This window comes from Salvelinus namaycush, chromosome 2 (genome assembly GCF_016432855.1).
Source record: "Salvelinus namaycush isolate Seneca chromosome 2, SaNama_1.0, whole genome shotgun sequence".
NCBI lineage: Eukaryota > Metazoa > Chordata > Actinopteri > Salmoniformes > Salmonidae > Salvelinus > Salvelinus namaycush.
The window spans coordinates 8,701,560-8,721,082 of NC_052308.1; the positions used below are offsets into that span (position 1 = coordinate 8,701,560).

Genomic DNA, 19,523 nt, shown 5'->3' on the forward strand with positions numbered 1-19,523 from the left:
ACAAGTCAAGGGGTCTGAATACTTTCCGAATGCACTGTATATGTCTGGGCTTGAGCCTCTGAGAATCTGGGGACATTAATAAAAAAAAATATATATAGTGTATCTTGACAATATACCTGAATAAAGCCGAAACTCTTAAAAAAGGTGCTATCTTGAACCTTAAAGGGTTATTCAGCTGTCCCCATAGGATAAACCTTTGAAGAACCCTTTTGGGTTCCATGTAGAAACCTTTTTAAAAAGGGTTCTCCTATGGGGACAGCCGAAGAACCCTAATGGAACCCTTTTTTCTAAGAGTGTGCTCAAATCATAGGCCTGCTTGGGCCTACTAGGCCTACTCTTGTGGTCTCCTGGTCATCAGTAGAAATGTAACAAAGGACCAAGGAAAGTATACAGTACAACATAGGCCTGCTGTTTATGCAATACTGTTTGAACAGTATAACACTGCCATCTACAGTAGTTTACAATGTATTTAATCTGTGAAGGAAACTGTATTGACCAATCAAATGAACAAACCTGTTTTAATGAGTTTTCAGGGGAAAATGGCCCCAAAGGCACCATGCGTCTTTTATTGTTAGATTATACATTTTGATTTGATTATATAATACAACCCCCTTAGTTTGAAGATAACAGAAAATACTAAAATGCAATGCACAATTGGTAACCAAGGCCACAATAAACCACCTTTTAACCAAACAAACTTGCCCATACCATTCAGATTATGATACATAAGATACAGTATCTCATCATCAATGTCAACAAAAACACACAACGTTTTCAACGGATGCTGAAAGTCACAAAAACTAACAGAAAACAATTAATTATGATAATGATAATAAAAAACACGGGCCTGTAAAAAAAGATAAAATTGAGAAATCCACTAGTAAAGATTAAGCAGTTGTTTTAAGTCTAGCTCTTGAAGTGTGACATTCAAATCCTGGTGTACTAAATCCACCATACAAAGTCTGATGTATGAATTCTTATGACAGAAGTCCAGTGAACCGTCCAAGGCAGAGACCATAGCTAGGGGATGACATAGCTAGGGGATGACAGTTATTGTGTCTTTAGTATAAAGTTCAGCTCAGCAATACTTGTAACACCACCATTTCAATGGCAAAGGATAAACACATATGGCCCATATCCCAGCCCAGCCCTGCCCTCCCACCATTCTTTTCAATATAAATAACAATCAATGGTCACACACCACAGCACAGAGGATAGCTCTCTTTCAAAACATAAAATCTGTTTTTCATTGGCTGATCGCATTGGCAAATTAAGATTAATTTCTTGAAGGTTCACTCATAAAATAAGAGATAGCTTTTGTTTTTATTAATTCAATTTAGGAAAGAGAAACTTATCTTACACCATGTAGGGTTAGGGAAAGGGCATACGTAGTCAGTTGTACAACTGAATGCATTCAGCTGAAATGTGTCTTCCACATTTAACCCAACCCCTCTGAATCAGAGGTGTGGGGGGGCTGCCTTAAGCAACATCATTGGCAGAACAGCAGATTTTTCCACCGTGCCGGCTCAGGAATTCAAACCAACAAAAGTTTGGTTACTGGTTCAACGCCCTTAACCACTAGGCTACCTGCCGCCTTTCCAGATTGAAAGTGATATCCATCAATTGGGATCCATGAATGGGGAGATTGGATTAGAATACCATGAGTTCTTACATTAGTTAAAACTCACTGTAAAATTTGGTCAGTTCCAATTCGGCAAATTCTAATCTAGTGAACATTTCACGGTAAGGTCTACACCTGTTGTATTCGGCGCACGTGACAAATAAATTAAAATTAATTTGATTTGATTCTCAAGCCATATTTTTAAGAAAACAGTGTTAATGTTAATCACAAATATAAACACGTCCCCAAAAGAATCCTATGTAACACATATTCCTGTAGCATCCACTGACTCCCAGTACAGAAACGGTTCATTTCAATAACATAACTAAAGGCTGAAAATAAAAATATTTGTTGCTTCACCCCTTCTTGATCTTTTAAGTGCACCACAGCACATTGATGTGTTGTTGTCTAGAGACCCGTAAAAGCCCAGGGATTGGAAACTGAGTGATCTGATCATGCTATGCCCTTGCTGTACACGTGGACTGCAGCTAAACTTGTAACCATTCATGATAACACTTCACAAGAAAAATTAATAATAGTTTAATCCATAACATAATATTCCTGGATCAGAAGTGTGCTTCAAGGATCTAGATGAGAAAGGATGAACTGCATAGTCATGTTCAGTTTCCTATTCTCCTATTCAATGATGCATTTACATCTGTCCGGTTTCTTTCTGTTTATTTAAAGACAAGAGGTAGTAAATAAGGCATTCCAGAGTGGCTGGCAACTGATCAATACTTGTCTTTGGAGAAAGGCACTTGGTTGCCATCCTATCTAATTTATAAACACCCCTCGGGAGGACCCTTCTACGATTGGATTATTTTGTGTTTGCTCTTCTTCCATGGTTGTTGTACCTGTACCATTCCAATCTATCCACTTCTTCTTATATTGCTTAGAGTGTGTTCCCATGGAGACAACGCTCTTAACCTTGTTCACTTTCTCATGCCCTCAGTGAATCTCAACCTACTGTACATTTACTGTCATTACCAATTTGACCCACTTGTCTCAGCATATTTAACTATATGGGTTAAAAAGTTGCCTTTAAAACAAAACAATGAATTCTCCTAATTTCCTTTCTTGTCTTTTGAGACTTCCTCCTTTTTCCTATTTCACATAAATGTGTGGAAGTTTAAAATGTTTTCATGTCAGTTCATTCTAACGTCGATTTGAATGTTACTTGGCAGTTGAGCAGTCTGTACTGTACATATTGTCACGCAGTGCTTCGTCAGCTGATTCCCAAACCTCCCTGCAGAACGGTGGGTGGGTCAGTCTTCGACGAGCCTGTAGACGTGTTAGAGCGGTGGGTGGGTCAGTCTTTTACGAGCCTGTAGACGTGGTACTGTGCCCCGTGTTCACTCGTTGAGACCTCGAACACAAACGCTATACACAGCAAGGTCTCCTGAGTGTCACGGTCTGTCACCACCTGGGGAAAGAACAGTAGGTCAACACCAGATCAAATACATATCATCCAACTGTAGTCAAATACAGTAGGTGAAATATCAATCAATTCACAAAGCACAACAACAGGAGGAACAATGAAGCAAAACAATGAGGTCAAAAACATAATCTATTGTTCTAGGTTGAAATACAGTGATAGTGTATTCCCAAATAGTAAATTAGTTACTATCTTATTATCTTGTAATAAAGCATAATGTTACCTGAAGTATAGTGAAGTTTTCCAGAACACTGTTCATCATGTATTTTTCTGGCAGGTGTTTGAGCTTGTGGATGAAGTTGATCATGTACTCGCACATGGGAGAGCGGTGGATCCTGTAGACACACTTCCCTCCCTCCATCCGGGCGTACTCCGTCTGAAATTCACAAAAGGAGAGATTTTAAAACTCAGCAAAACAGCAAAACAACATCTGACTTGAGGTAAACATTGTGACTGCATGAAATGCAATTATAGTGTCTGACAGTACATTTTATTTTAGCTTTATCTAACCTGGTAAGTCAGCTGTTTTGTGACTATAAAGCAGACCCAGTGGATAATGGGCTCACCTCTACTTTCTCGACCACCTGTTTGCCGAAGGAGCAGACTTTGGTGGAGACGGTGATGGTCATGTTCTCAGAGCTGCTGTATTGGCTGCTGACTCCGTAGAAGGAGCCTGGGCCATCCTGCATTCCACTGCTGTTGAGATCCGCCTGCAGAGAGAGGACACACACAGGACAAGTCAGATTAAAGCCTAACCCCTTTTTATTCTACTCTAAATGAGAGAATACTCAAACTACCAAAAGGGACTGTGTGACAGTGTGACTGTGTGAGAGTGTGACTGTGTGAGAGTGTGACTGACTGTGTGACAGTGTGACTGCGTGATTGTGTGACTGTGTGACAGTGTGACTGACTGTGTGACAGTGTGACTGACTGTGTTACTGAGTGACTGACAATGTGAGAGTGTGACTGACTGTGCGACTGTGTGACTGACTGTGTGACAGTGTGACTGACTGTGTGACAGTGTGACTGACAGTATGGCTGACTGTGTGTCAGTGAAACTGTGTGACTGATTGAGAGTGTGACAGTGTGAGAGCGTGATTCCGTGAAAGTGTGAGAGTGTGACTGACTGTGTGACTGACTGTGTGTCTGACTGTATGAGACTGTGACAGTGTGATTGTGTGACTGACAGAGTGTGACTGTCTGTGTGACTGACAGCATGACTGTGTGACTGACTGTGTGACAGTGTGACTGTATGAGAGTGTGACAGTGTAGTGTGACTGACTGTGTGAGAGTGTGACTGCGTGAGAGTATAACAGTGTGACTGTGTGACGGTGTGACTGACAGTGTGAGAGTGTGACTGACTGTGACAGTGTGAGAGTGTAATTGACAGTCTGACAGTGTGAGTGTGACTGACAGTGTGACTGTGTGACAGTGTGACTGACTGTGTGACAGTGTGACTGACTGTGTGACAGTGTGACTGACTATGTGACTGTGTGTGAGTGTGACTGACAGTGTGACTGTGTGAGGGTGACTGACTGTTTGAGAGTGTGACTGACTGTGTGAGAGTGTGATTATGTGACAGTTTGACTGTGTGAGAGTGTGACTGACTGTGTGACAGTTTGACTGTGTGAGAGTGTGACTGACTGTGTGAGAGTGTGACTGACTGTGTGAGAGTGTAACTGTGTGATAGTTTGACTGTGTGACTGACTCTGTGACAGTGTGACTGACTCTGTGACAGTGTGACTGACTGTGTGACACTATGAGAGTGTGACTGACTCTGTGACAGTGTGACTGTGTGACAGTGTGACTGACTGTGTGAGAGTGTAACAGTGCGACTGTGAGAATGTGACAGTGGGAGAGTGTGACTGACTGTGTGACAGCCTGTATGACAGTGTGAGAGTAAGACTGACTGTGTGACAGTGTGACTGACTGTGTGACAGTGTGACTGACTGTGTGAGAGTGTGACTGACTGTATGACAGTGTGATAGTGTGACTGACTCCATGACAGTGTGACTGTGAGAGTGTGACTGACTCTGTGACAGTGTGACTGACTGTGTGACTGTGTGAGAGTGTAACAGTGTGACTGTCACTGTGACAGCCTGCATGACTGTGTGACTGACAGTGTGACAGTGTGACTGACTGTTTGACTGATAGTGTGACTGACTGTGTGACAGTGTGACTGGCAGTGTGACTGTGTGACAGTGTGACTGTATGGCAGTGTGACTGACTCTGTGCCAGTGTGACTGTGTGAGAGTGTGACTGACTGTGTGACAGTTTGACTGACTGTGTGAGAGTGTGACTGTGTGAGAGTGTGACTGACTGTGTTACAATGTGAGAGTGTGACTGACTGTGTGACAGTGTGACTATGTGAGAGTGTGACTGACTGTGTGACAGTGCGACTGTGTGAGAGTGTGACTGACTGTGTTACAGTTTGAGAGTGTGACTGACTGTGTGACTGTGTGAGAGTGTGACTGACTGTGTGACAGTGCGACTGTGTGAGAGTGTGACTGACTGTGTGACTGTGACTGACTGTGTGACAGTATGACTGTGTGACAGTTTGACAGTGTGACAGTTTGACTGTGTGAGAGTGTGACTGTGTGAGAGTGTGACTGACTGTGTTACAGTGTGAGAGTGTGACTGACTGTGTGACAGTGTGACTGTGTGAGAGTGTGACTGACTGTGTGACAGTGCGACTGTGTGAGAGTGTGACTGACTGTGTGACTGTGTGACAGTGCGACTGTGTGAGAGTGTGACTGACTGTGTGACTGTGACAGTGTGGGCTCCCGGGTGGCGCAGTGGTCTAAGGCACTGCATCGCACACTAGCGACTCCTGTGGCGGGCCGGGCGCAGTGCACGGTGACCAGGTCGCCAGGTGTACGGTGTTTGCTCCGACACATTGGTTAGATGTGCATTGTGTCAAGAAGCAGTGCGGCTTGGTTGGGTTGTGTTTCGGAGGACGCATGGCTCTGACTTTGTGACAGTGTGACTGACTGTGTGACAGCATGTATGACTGTGTGACTGACATTGTGACAGTGGGACTGACTGTGTGACAGCATGTATGACTGTGTGACTGACATTGTGACAGTGGGACTGACTGTGTGACCGTGTGACTGACAGTGTGGCAGTGTGACTGACTGTGTGACAGTGTGACTTTCAGTGTGAGTGTGACTGACAGTGTGACTGACTGTGTGACAGCGTAACTGTGTGACAGTGTGAGATTGTGACTGTGTGACAGTGTGACTGATTGTGTGACAGTGTGACTGACTGCGTGACAGACTGCGTGACAGTGTGACAGTTTGACTATGTGACGTGTGAGAGTGTAACTGACAGTGTGACTGACAGTGTGTGAGTGTGTATGGTGTTTGCTCCGACACATTGGTGCGGCTGGCTTTCGGGTTGGATGTGCATTGTGTCAAGAAGCAGTGCGGCTTGGTTGGGTTGTGTTTCGGAGGACGCATGGCTCTCGACCTTCTCCTCTCCCGAGTCCGTATGGGAGTTGCAGTGATGAGACAAGACTGTAACGACTACCAATTGGATACCACGAAATTAGGGGGAAAAAATATAAAAAAGAGTGTGACAGTGTGAGTGACTATGTGACTCTGTGACAGACTGTGTGAGAGTGTGACAGTGTGTCTGACTATGTGACAGTGTGACTGACTATGTGACTGTGTGACAGACTGTGTGAGAGTGTGACAGTGTGTCTGACTATGTGACAGTGTGACTGTGTGTCTGACTAAGTGACTGTGTGACTGACTGTATGACAGCCTGTATGACAGTGTGACTGACTGTGTGACAGTGTGACTGTGTGACAGTGTGACTGACTCTGTGCCAGAGTGACAGTGTGAGAGTGTCACTGACTGTGTGACAGTGTGAGAGTGTCACTGACTGTGTGAGAGTTTGACTGACTGTGTGACACTGTGACTGCCTGTGTGTCAGTGTGACAGAGTGTAACCGTGTGACTGTGGGAGAGTGTGACCGTGTGTCTGACTATGTGACAGTGTGACTGACTGTGTGACAGCATGTATGACTGTGTGACTGACAGTGTGACAGTGTGACTGACTGTGTGACAGTGTGACTGACAGTGTGACTGTGTGACAGTGTGACTGTATGGCAGTGTGCCTGACTCTGTGCCAGTGTGACTGTGTGAGAGTGTGACTGACTGTGTGACAGTTTGACTGACTGTGTGACAGTTTGACTGTGTGAGAGTGTGACTGTGTGAGAGTGTGACTGACTGTGTTACAGTGTGAGAGTGTGACTGACTGTGTGACAGTGTGACTGTGTGAGAGTGTGACTGACTGCGTGACAGTGCGACTGTGTGAGAGTGTGACTGACTGTGCTACAGTGTGAGAGTGTGACTGACTGTGTGACTGTGTGAGAGTGTGACTGACTGTGTGACAGTGCGACTGTGTGAGAGTGTGACTGACTGTGTGACTGTGACTGACTGTGTGACAGTTTGACAGTGTGACAGTTTGACTGTGTGAGAGTGTGACTGTGTGAGAGTGTGACTGACTGTGTTACAGTGTGAGAGTATGACTGACTGTGTGAGAGTGTGACTGTGTGAGAGTGTGACTGACTGTGTTACAGTGTGAGAGTATGACTGACTGTGTGACAGTGTGACTGCCTGTGTGTCAGTGTGACAGAGTGTAACCGTGTGACTGTGGGAGAGTGTGACCGTGTGTCTGACTATGTGACAGTGTGACTGACTGTGTGACAGCATGTATGACTGTGTGACTGACAGTGTGACAGTGTGACTGACTGTGTGACAGTGTGACTGACAGTGTGACTGTGTGACAGTGTGACTGTATGGCAGTGTGCCTGACTCTGTGCCAGTGTGACTGTGTGAGAGTGTGACTGACTGTGTGACAGTTTGACTGACAGTGTGAGAGTGTGACTGTGTGACAGTGTGACTGACTGTGTTACAGTGTGAGAGTGTGACTGACTGTGTGACAGTGTGACTGTGTGAGAGTGTGACTGACTGCGTGACAGTGCGACTGTGTGAGAGTGTGACTGACTGTGCTACAGTGTGAGAGTGTGACTGACTGTGTGACTGTGTGAGAGTGTGACTGACTGTGTGACAGTGCGACTGTGTGAGAGTGTGACTGACTGTGTGACTGTGACTGACTGTGTGACAGTTTGACAGTGTGACAGTTTGACTGTGTGAGAGTGTGACTGTGTGAGAGTGTGACTGACTGTGTTACAGTGTGAGAGTATGACTGACTGTGTGAGAGTGTGACTGTGTGAGAGTGTGACTGACTGTGTTACAGTGTGAGAGTATGACTGACTGTGTGACAGTGTGACTGTGGAGAGTGTGACTGACTGTGTGACAGTGCGACTGTGTGAGAGTGTGACTGACTGTGTGACTGTGCGACTGTGTGAGAGTGTGACTGACTGTGTGACTGTGACAGTGTGGGCTCCTGGGTGGCGCAGTGGTCTAAGGCACTGCATCGCACACTAGCGACTCCTGTGGCGGGCCGGGCGCAGTGCACGGTGACCAGGTCGCCAGGTGTACGGTGTTTGCTCCGACACATTGGTTAGATGTGCATTGTGTCAAGAAGCAGTGCGGCTTGGTTGGGTTGTGTTTCGGAGGACGCATGGCTCTCGACCTTCTCCTCTCCCGAGTCCGTATGGGAGTTGCAGTGATGAGACAAGACTGTAACGACTACCAATTGGATACCACGAAATTAGGGATTTTTTTTTTTTTTTAAAGAGAGTGTGACTGTGTGAGAGTGTGACAGTGTGGGAGAGTGTGACAGTGTGGGAGAGTGTGACTGACTGTGTGACATACTGTGTGAGAGTGTGACAGTGTTGGAGAGTGTGACTGACTGTGGGACACTGACTGCCTGTGTCAGTGTGACAGACTGTGTGAGAGTGTGACAGTGTGTCTGACTATGTGACAGTGTGACTGACTGTGTGACTTTCAGTGTGAGATTGTGACTGTGTGACAGTGTGACTGATTGTGTGACAGTGTGACTGACTGCGTGACAGACTGCGTGGCAGTGTGACAGTTTGACTATGTGACGGTGTGAGAGTGTAACTGACAGTGTGACTGACAGTGTGTGAGTGTGTGAGAGTGTGATAGTGTGACTGACTGTGTGAGTGTGACTGACTGTGTAGCATTGTGACAGTTTGACTGTGTGACTCTGTGACAGTGTGTGATTGACTGTGACAGTGTGAGAGTGTCTGACTGTGTGAGAGTGTGACTGCCTGTTTGACTCTGTGACAGTGTGACAGTTTGACTATGTGACTGTGTCAGAGTGTGATTGACTGTGACAGTGTGAGAGTGTCTGACTGTGTCAGAGTGTGATTGACTGTGACAGTGTTAGAGTGTCTGACTGTGTGACTGCCTGTTTGACAGTGTGACTGTGAGAGTTTGACTGACTCTGTGACAGTGTGACAATTTGACTATGTGACTGTGTGACAGTGTGACTGACAGTGTGACTGATTGTGCGACGGTGTGAGAGTGTAACTCGCTGTGTGACAGTGTGATAGTGTGATAGTCTGATTGTGTGACAGTGTAGGTTTAAATGTGTGAAAGATGTATTTTTCTGCTTTCAACCATGTTTAAAATCCATACACTGTCCAGTAAAAAGGTGAGGATTACACAATAATAAAAGTGATTTGTCACCCACCCAAAATTTGACTAGGAAAAAGGCGTTCTGTGGGCCTTTCTCATAAAGCTCTTTGAGTCCGCCCTTCTTCTCTGGGAACTTGTCGTAGATCTGCCTGATGTCCACTGCCTCCAGCAGAGGGTCGCTGTAGGACGGGTTGGTCTGGCCAATGTGGACAAACAGGTGTTTGCTGTACTGCAGGGGGGAGAGAGAGGAAGATGGTCAGACCAGCCGCCATGACAGAAGTCTAGCTTGGCCATACTGAGTTAGCACTAGAAATGTAATCTGTCTCGCGTGACTATGTGGACTGTAAAACAAAGGCCTTTATCGTCAACTTTCATTAGCACTGTTTGGTTAGTTAATTTATTTGGTTAATGTGGTTTGGTGGTGTAGTTGGTTTGGTGACTCACGTTGTCAGGGTCCCTCTGCACCTCCATGAAGGCAGAGTACTCTAGCATCCGCAGCTTGGAGGAGGCGATGGTCCGGTCCTGCCACACGGGCACCGCCGTAGCAGCCGGGGGGAGGGGGGGTGCCAAAGGCTCATAGTCTGAGAGAGAGAGAGAGAGAGAGAGAGAGAGAGAGAGAGAGAGAGAGGAGAGAGAGAGAGAGAGAGAGGGAGGAGAGAGAGGAGAGAGAGAGAGAGAGAGAGAGAGAGAGAGAGAGAGAGAGAGAGAGAGAGAGAGAGAGACGCACTCAGGCTGAGGTCTCCAAAGCTGATGTTTAATTTCTGTATTAATGTTAAGCACCAGATATAGTGCTGATGTGTATGTTATATCACGTGTATTATTACTGTCATCATTGGACAGTTCCCTCTTTTAGGGATCATGAATGAGGATGTACTGTATGAATGCTAACTGACTTTGACTCCATACTCACTTGATATAGGGGGAGGGGGAGGGCCTGGTAGAGTTGTGTATGGAGACGGTGCAAAAGGTTTGATACTGAAAGAGAATGATTATCACATCACAGTTGAGGAGTCAAACTTTTCAGTTTTCATCCAGCTGTGTTTATTCCACATATTTCCAAAAGTGAAATTCCATGTGAAACCTGGTTATGCTAGTGGCATGTGGCTTTGGGCTTCATTGGCATGTCAGACAGACGTGGATCCACAGTATTATGACACGTTTCTCAACATAGGCATGTGTCTGTGGCTGCACCAGCTAGGCGTAAGTCCACCTCTGCTTCACTCTGTCACCACTCTACACCATACATTTAGTGATGCTTTTTACATACACTGATTGGTTGGTGGATTGATTATTTGATTGATGTTTCTCTGTGTGTGATTGTGGCACATCATTTCAGAGCGATGCTTAAGTGTGCTACGTGAACGTTCACAATGGGCCAAATCCTAACTTCAGATACGCTTTTTGTGCAAGTCATGCATAGATGTCAATGGAAGATTTGCTTTAATATTGGAGTGACAAACATGGATCTCAAGTTAGGTGCTGTCATAGACTAATGTAACATTATGCCCCCAGTTTGTCATGAAATCACCCTATCGTGTAACGTCTTTACATGCCAAATGGCCAGAACGGAACGACTTTGCAAACAACTTCACAGCATGTTTGGTCTCTCTCTCAAACGTGAAGCTGGTTGTGCCCTGGTCGTGAAGTTAGTGCAGGAGCAGGACACATACTGAAGCAGAGTTAGTGCTGCCTTGTGCTACAGCTGGACCAGGAGGAAACTTACGCATAGCTGGCGCGGCCAAACCCAGGAGTCCTTCCCTGGTTGAGCTCTAGAATCAGCCTGATGTGCACAAATGCGATCCGTTAAACATGCCAAAGAGAACCCGCCATTCCAATTCCAGTCACAAGTGTCAATCAAACAAACAACCAATCAAACGAACAGTCCAAACACCTGAACCTGTCACTCAACAGATAGTAAACACAGTCATACTCACTCCTGAGAGGGGCCGGGTTGTCCTGGGATAGGGCCTGGCCAAAACTGGAAGGCAAAGATAACAGAGTCAGTTTCACAGAGTTTCACAAAAGCTCTGTCCTCAAGTTATATATTCACAGGCTCATTTGGTCAAGCTTTACATGAAGTAGCTCAGGGACTGTACTCTATTCCCATAGCCTACATCAACTACTAGTACAACAATAATGTAAATACTATCAATGCAGAGAAAAAGCAATCATTGCAACCCCAAACCCAGTGTAGAAGGGCTCACCCTGGCTTGCGGGGGGTAGGGAGAGTGGGGCAGTGGGGGTAGCTGGCTCTTGATCAGGCTCGGAGACACAATCTGAGCAGACGACAACGCTGCCATGTTCTGGAGGGCCTTGTCTTTAGATGCCTGGTCCTGTGGACGAGGAGGGGGAAGTGAGGGAGATGCACCACTAGAGAGCAGTCTAACACCTAATATACACTGACCTGGTTGAAGTAACTATTAGGCTACTCACAGTGCCCCGAGAGGAACACAGTTGGTTCAGTAGTTTAAAAAACAACAACACTTACAACAATTCCTACTAGCTATCACTACTATATTTATACTGTAAATATAACATTCTCTGATCTTCTTCTGTACTCCCATTAGGATCTTCAGTAAACAAACAGCCTATCTAATAAATAAATAAAACATCTGAGTCTTAACTTCAACTACGTGTGGAGTACTAGTAGGCTACAATAATGAAAAAGAAGACGTGAAGAGAACATGTTTATGATTAATTCAACGAAGCAGATCAAAAAGATTTTAAGCCACATAATCAACGAGAACATTCCAGGAGTCACATGATTCTAATTAGTAGAGACCTTGAAGGAAATGCCTCCTGCAGAAAGACAGACTGTCTGTGAGAAACTGTGGTTGACACAACCACTCCTATTATGGAAAAAGACAGTAAAATAGAACAAAAAGTTCCTCTTGTCAATACAGAGAAACAGGACTCTTGATGAATATATACTGTAGGACTAATGGTCGCATTGGCCAGTACACTGCACTGTATGTGGTCAGATAACAATTGGTATGAATGTGATTTGTCTGGAACGTTCTGCTGATTGTAATGGTCAGAGATAGAAAAGCAAAGCGTAGATGGTTATGGTTAAGCTTGGCATGTTTGTACCTGGACAATCGAGAGCATTCAACATTACTGTATGTCTACCAGCAACAAAAAAATCCTGAAACATCAGAAACAACACTTTGTGTGTGCCTCAGCACAATTGAACCAGTATCTTAACCCTCATAGCAATATATTGCAATCATATTGTCATTGTACAAAGCAGAGTAAGAGGGAAAAGTGAAGTATCTCTAAAGGCCAACACCTTTTGGTGTATTCTCATCACTGTGCAACTATGTGACATTTCGTAGAAGGAAACAACATATCCTACATTTGCCTTGTTGGTAGTATTACTTCACGTCTTGAAATAGGAAAGACATGTACCTGTAGAAGCAGCAGAAAGCTGACCTAAAGAATCTCCAAATGCCAAATCTTTAGCGTAAACAAAGTCAACTGAAAGTACCAAAACACAGCGAGTGCGCTGTGTGAAACTGGTAGCAGTGATTTACTGAGCCACAACTGACTATAGACTCTGACCAGGTAGAGGAACACAGGCAATGTTTATGTTTCTCTACAGTATCACAATGTGACGATTCTAGCACTAAATAGTGTTAGTGCAGCCCTAGGTTAAGTAGTACCGTACATATTGGTAGTGGATGGGGTCATAGAACTGCGAACAGTATAGAAGATCTCTGAACTTATGCGCTACATTAATGCGTTGCCTCATAATTGGACCAAAATATCACAGTGAAAATAATTACAATATTATCTTGCGGATGCTCAATTGGATCGTGATATTGGTCCTTCAAAGTATTGATCAGAAAAAGTGTCTGGTTTTGCATCCAAATTCCACCATGCCTCAACATCCTCTTGGATCACAATTTGTATCAATAATAGCCTATGGACATGGAAGCATTTCGCTACACCCGCAATAACATCTGCTAAATATGTGTGCATGACCAATACATTTTGATTTTATTTGGCACTGACATGGAATGTTTGCTAATGCTGTTGCAGACTTATTTTTGTACGTAGCATACACTAAACAAGTGTTACAAAGAAGTGTGTCCTCAGAGAAGCAGAACCACCCTGCAAAAACATGATAATCAATGATTATCATGATCAGGTACGATGCACAGCAATGTGGTTCCAAGCACACACGTTTCCTATGGCTAAGATCTGCTTCATTATAGGATAGCAGTGAGGTTGGGTTGCCATGCCAGCATAGGGCATTAGCAGAGTGGACGATGCACTGGCATCGCCAAGCAGGTGGGAAGCAAATCGTAAAAGTCAAATCCACTTACCAAATTCATGGCCTAAATCAAAGGAAAGAGAAACCATTAGTATACACATCTAAAGGCATATAATTATAGGGATATTGTGATAAACTATGGGTTTGCTAATAGGCTGTGTCAGTACAAACTAAAAACATCAATAATGAACAAGTTCTAGATGTACCGTAGGCCATTAGGATGTTGACATAAAATGAATGTTCTTATCCCTGAAGAAAAGTTAGCTAACACTAACTGAAAGACAACAGGAATAATTAATTACAGAGATAGAGTTAGGTAACTAACTGAAAGACAACAGGAATAATTAATTACAGAGATAGAGTTAGGTAACTAACTGAAAGACAACAGGAATAATTAATTACAGAGATAGAGTTAGGTAACTAACTGAAAGACAACAGGTATAATTCATTATATAGATAGAGTTAGGTAACACTAACTGAAAGACAACAGGTATAATTCATTATATAGATAGCGATAGAAGGTATAATACATTATGATGCACTCATAAATGTATTGCAAGACTTTATAATGACTTAGTATCATCTCCTTTTGAGCCTGTTGAAAAACTGTTACATACAAAGGCAGGACATATAATGTTTTATTATTAACTCGTTCTAAGGATAATGCATTATATCTGCTGGCTCTAAACCAGGGGTGTTAAACATATGACAGGTGGGCTGTATATATCTCACATCAGCTAAATGAATACTAAAGCAAGAGCAGAATGCTAAACTAACTAGAACATCTCTTATGTAGTTATATCTTAATACTCCATAAGGAGCCCTGATGTAAGGAAATGGGAGCTGAATTTATCTGGGACAGGAACAACGCAATGGACAAAAATGTAGGGAAGGGTACAGCATTTCCCTCTCATTCAAATACATGTCCAAACATTGAGGTGGTTACAATAATCAGTCTACTGGATACAGTCTACTAGCAAATACAAAGAGAAGTCTAAATAAAGAAGGTCCAATAAACTTCAATGAAGGTAGAGGGTGAACTACCAACTACATTTTTGGGAAATGATTTATACAGTATGCTAACTGACGGTATTATACACTTGAACACAATTTAACTGCACACAGGCACACTTTAACTGTACGCTGATTCACTTTGTGTTTGTAATTGTTTTGGGGTTGAGGGATTTAATGAAGATCTAAACTGGATGAGGATTAGTGTAACTGTAACTCCTCTGCCTGCCGTCCTCTGATGGAATGAAGACAAGTGGCATATATTCATTATATATTCATATATATATATATACAGTGGGGCAAAAAAGTATTTAGTCAGCCACCAATTGTGCAAGTTCTCCCACTTAAAAAGATGAGAGAGGCCTGTAATTTTCATCATAGGTACACTTCAACTATGACAGACAAAATGTGAGAAAAAAAATCCAGAAAATCACATTGTAGGATTTTTAATTTATTTATTTGCAAATTATGGTGAAAAATAAGTATTTGGTCACCTACAAACAAGCAAGATTTCTGGCTCTCACAGACCTGTAACTTCTTCTTTAAGAGGCTCCTCTGTCCTCCACTCGTTACCTGTATTAATGGCATCTGTTTGAACTTGTTATCAGTATAAAAGACACCTGTCCACAACCTCAAACAGTCACACTCCAAACTCCACTATGGCCAAGACCAAAGAGCTGTCAAAGGACACCAGAAACAAAATTGTAGACCTGCACCAGGCTGGGAAGACTGAATCTGCAATAGGTAAGCAGCTTGGTTTGAAGAAATCAACTGTGGGACTAATTATTAGGAAATGGAAGACATACAAGACCACTGATAATCTCCTTCGATCTGGGGCTCCACGCAAGATCTCACCCCGTGGGGTCAAAATGATCACAAGAACGGTGAGCAAAAATCCCAGAACCACACGGGGGGACCTAGTGAATGACCTGCAGAGAGCTGGGACCAAAGTAACAAAGCCTACCATCAGTAACACACTACACCGCCAGGGACTCAAATCCTGCAGTGCCAGACGTGTCCCCCTGCTTAAGCCAGTACATGTCCAGGCCCGTCTGAAGTTTGCTAGAGAGCATTTGGATGATCCAGAAGAAGATTGGGAGAATGTCATATGGTCAGATGAAACCAAAATAGAACTTTTTGGTAAAAACTCAACTCGTCGTGTTTGGAGGACAAAGAATGCTGAGTTGCATCCAAAGAACACCATACCTACTGTGAAGCATGGGGGTGGAAACATCATGCTTTGGGGCTGTTTTTCTACAAAGGGACCAGGACGACTGATCCGTGTAAAGGAAAGAAGGAATGGGGCCATGTATCGAGAGATTTTGAGTGAAAACCTCCTTCCATCAGCAAGGGCATTGAAGATGAAACGTGGCTGGGTCTTTCAGCATGACAATGATCCCAAACACACCGCCCGGGCAACGAAGGAGTGGCTTCGTAAGAAGCATTTCAAGGTCCTGGAGTGGCCTAGCCAGTCTCCAGATCTCAACCCCATAGAAAATCTTTGGAGGGAGTTGAAAGTCCGTGTTGCCCAGCAACAGCCCCAAAACATCACTGCTCTAGAGGAGATCTGCATGGAGGAATGGGCCAAAATACCAGCAACAGTGTGTGAAGACTTACAGAAAACGTTTGACCTCTGTCATTGCCAACAAAGGGTATATAACAAAGTATTGAGAAACTTTTGTTATTGACCAAATACTTATTTTCCACCCTAATTTGCAAATAAATTCATAAAAAATCCTACAATGTGATTTTCTGGATTTTTTTTCTCATTTTGTCTATCATAGTTGAAGTGTACCTATGATGAAAATTACAGGCCTCTCTCATCTTTTTAAGTGGGAGAACTTGCACAATTGGTGGCTGACTAAATACTTTTTTGCCCCACTGTATATATATATAGTGCATTCGGGAAAGTATTCAGACCCCTTGATTTCCCCCCACATTTTGTTACGTTACAGTCTTAATTTAAAATTTATTAAATTGTTTTTCCCCCTCATCAATCTACACACATTACCCTATAATGACAAAGCAAAAACAGGTTTTTAGAAAATGTTGTCTTGGCTGTGTGCTTAGGGTCATTGTCCTGTTGGAAGGAGAACCTTCGCCCCAGTCTGAGGTCCTGAGCGCTCTGGAGCAGGTTTTCATCAAGGATCTCTCTGCACTTTGCTCTGTTCATCTTTCCCCTCTATCCTGACTAGACTCCCAGTCCCTGCCACTGAAAAACATCCCCACAGCATGATGCTGCCACCCCCATGCTTCACTCTAGGGATGGTGGCAGGTTTCCTCCAGACGTGACACTTGGCATTCAGGCCAAAGAGTTCAATCTTGGTCTCATCAGACCAGAGGATCTTGTTTCTCATTGTCTGACAGTCCTTTAAGTTTCTCCCATCTCCACAGAGGAACTCTGGAGGTCTGTCAGAGTGACCAGCGGGTTCTTGGTCACCTCCCTGACCAAGGCCTTTCTCCCCTGATTGCTCAGTTTGGCCTGGCGGCCAGCTTTAGGAATAGTCTTGGTGGTTCCAAACTTCTTCCATTTAAGAATGATGGAGGCCACTGTGTTCTTGGGGACCTTCAATGCTGCAGACATTTTTTTGCCTTGACACAATCCTGTTTCGGAGCTCTATGGACAGTTCCTTCGACCTCGTGGCTTGGTTTTTGCTCTGACATGCACTGTCAACTGTGGGCCTTTCTATAGACAGCTGTGTCTATATAATTAATGTCCAAAGAATTGTATTTACCACAGGTGGACTCCAATCAAGTTGTACAAACTTCTCAAGGATGATCAATGGAAACAGGATGCACCTGAGCTCAATTTCGATTCTCATAGCAAAGGGTCTGAATACTTAGGTATTTATGTGTTAATTTTTTTTTTTTAACCTGTTTTAGCTTTGTCATTATGGGGTATTGTATGTAGACTGATGCGGAAAATGCTAATTTAATCAATTTTAGAATAAGGCTGTAGCGTGATGTGGAAAAGGTCAAAGGGTCTGAATAGTTTCAGAATGCACTGTATATGTATATATATTCTACTGAATATAAGCAGAAGGAGGATGATGAAGAATAGGGCACACCCAATATTATCTAGAAATAGTAGAAGTATAGCAGAAGTATACAGGTACAGTAGGACACTTGTTCTAAGCATACTGCTATAGTAGTGTATAGAGTATGATGGTTTAATTCTAACATGTAGGTATTTGCATACGATTGGAGTAGTTAACTCTCATAAGGAAGAACATTCAGAGACATCCAATGGAGATTGGGGTCAGAGCGGAGAGAAGGGTTGAAGGCAGAGGAAGATTTGAGGAAAGCCTATAGGCAGAAGCATGGCTGGCATAGGTACAGTAGGGACAGGCGTGCAGCTGTAGCGACAAGGCCATCATGCAGCAACACCGTTCACCACAGACAGATCATACTGCTCACAGCATTCCTCTAGGCTACACCACAGGCTGAGTTACTGTATACAGGATAAGCAGTATAATAAAGACAGCTCCTATAATGTCATTTCTTTACAGCTTTGTACAGTACTGTACTAAGCATTGAGATGTATTTCAGTGGTCAACAGATGACCATATTTTTAGCCCGTTGCGCCCTGTGCCGTGCATGCATGGTAGCTACTAGCTATAACTTGTTGCTCTAGTCTCTCCCAGACACGTTAGCCTACATGATGAGTCACACAGTGACCTCAAGCCAATACACCCCTATGCAGACTGGGGGTCTCCTGCAGTACTATTTACTAGGGTTGGTATTTTCTAGTCACGGAGAACCTATCCATCTACGGCTGTAAGAAGAACTAAAGTGCTAATTGGTTAGCGCAAAGCCAAGCCCCGCCCAGCCCGCAGAGAAGCGCATACCTTCAGCTTTGACTGGATCTCGCGAGATTTTCTCCGGGCGAGAACCTGCAAATGGCTAGAAACCTGCAGAGAAGAAGAGCCAAGAGGAGAAGAGCCAAGAGAAGAAGAGAAAAGGAGACCGAGAGAGAGACGACAAGAGAGGCCGTAACCAAGGAGGAAAGAGAAGCCCAGTCACAGTTGGCAGGAGGCCTGTTCAGTAGCACCTACCTTGATACCTGCTTGGTATTCTCGAACTTTCTTCCGTGCTAACACCTGTATGTGACTAGATACCTAAAGGGGTGCGAGACAGTTATAAAAATCATAGAGTATGCACACACACATGGACATACACATGGATACAAACACACACACATGGACATACACATGGATACAAACACACACACACACACCAAACACACACATGGACATACACATGGATACAAGCATACAATATACCAAACACAAACACACACACACGGACATACACATGGATACAAGCATACAATATACCAAACACAAACACACACACACGGACATACACATGGATACAAGCACACACGCACGCACGCACGCCCGCACACACACCAAACACAAACACATACAATATTATACAGCTCCTCAAACATTAAATGAAGGCGATTCACACAACGCTACGTTATTTGTATTTTTTGTGTCTTTGATTTGAGTTGGTGTTACTTGTCTTCAGTACAAATAGAAAAGACAGACAAATGTAATTTCTACAAATTAACAGAATACTGACACAATTGACTGACCTGTTA

General features: G+C 43.8%; 1 protein-coding gene across 2 annotated transcripts in view; it reads right to left on the minus strand.

Moving 5' to 3' along the window:
- Window positions 1-524: 524 nt before the first annotated feature.
- The window catches only part of LOC120058541 (transcriptional enhancer factor TEF-5-like), a 69,605-nt gene continuing 50,606 nt past the window's right edge, over window positions 525-19,523 (minus strand). Inside the window, exons 5-15 of one of the 2 annotated variants that reach the window (XM_039007296.1) lie at window positions 18,973-19,035; window positions 13,959-13,970; window positions 11,835-11,963; window positions 11,565-11,608; window positions 11,354-11,410; window positions 10,541-10,605; window positions 10,075-10,211; window positions 9,686-9,859; window positions 3,623-3,766; window positions 3,280-3,432; window positions 525-3,044 (exon numbers count right to left, since the gene is read on the minus strand). In XM_039007296.1, coding sequence (XP_038863224.1) covers window positions 2,931-3,044; window positions 3,280-3,432; window positions 3,623-3,766; window positions 9,686-9,859; window positions 10,075-10,211; window positions 10,541-10,605; window positions 11,354-11,410; window positions 11,565-11,608; window positions 11,835-11,963; window positions 13,959-13,970; window positions 18,973-19,035 — 1,092 coding nt within the window. In that variant the 3' untranslated portion in view covers window positions 525-2,930. The remainder of the gene's footprint in view (window positions 3,045-3,279; window positions 3,433-3,622; window positions 3,767-9,685; window positions 9,860-10,074; window positions 10,212-10,540; window positions 10,606-11,353; window positions 11,411-11,564; window positions 11,609-11,834; window positions 11,964-13,958; window positions 13,971-18,972; window positions 19,036-19,523) is intronic. The other variant, XM_039007307.1, reaches the window with a different exon arrangement.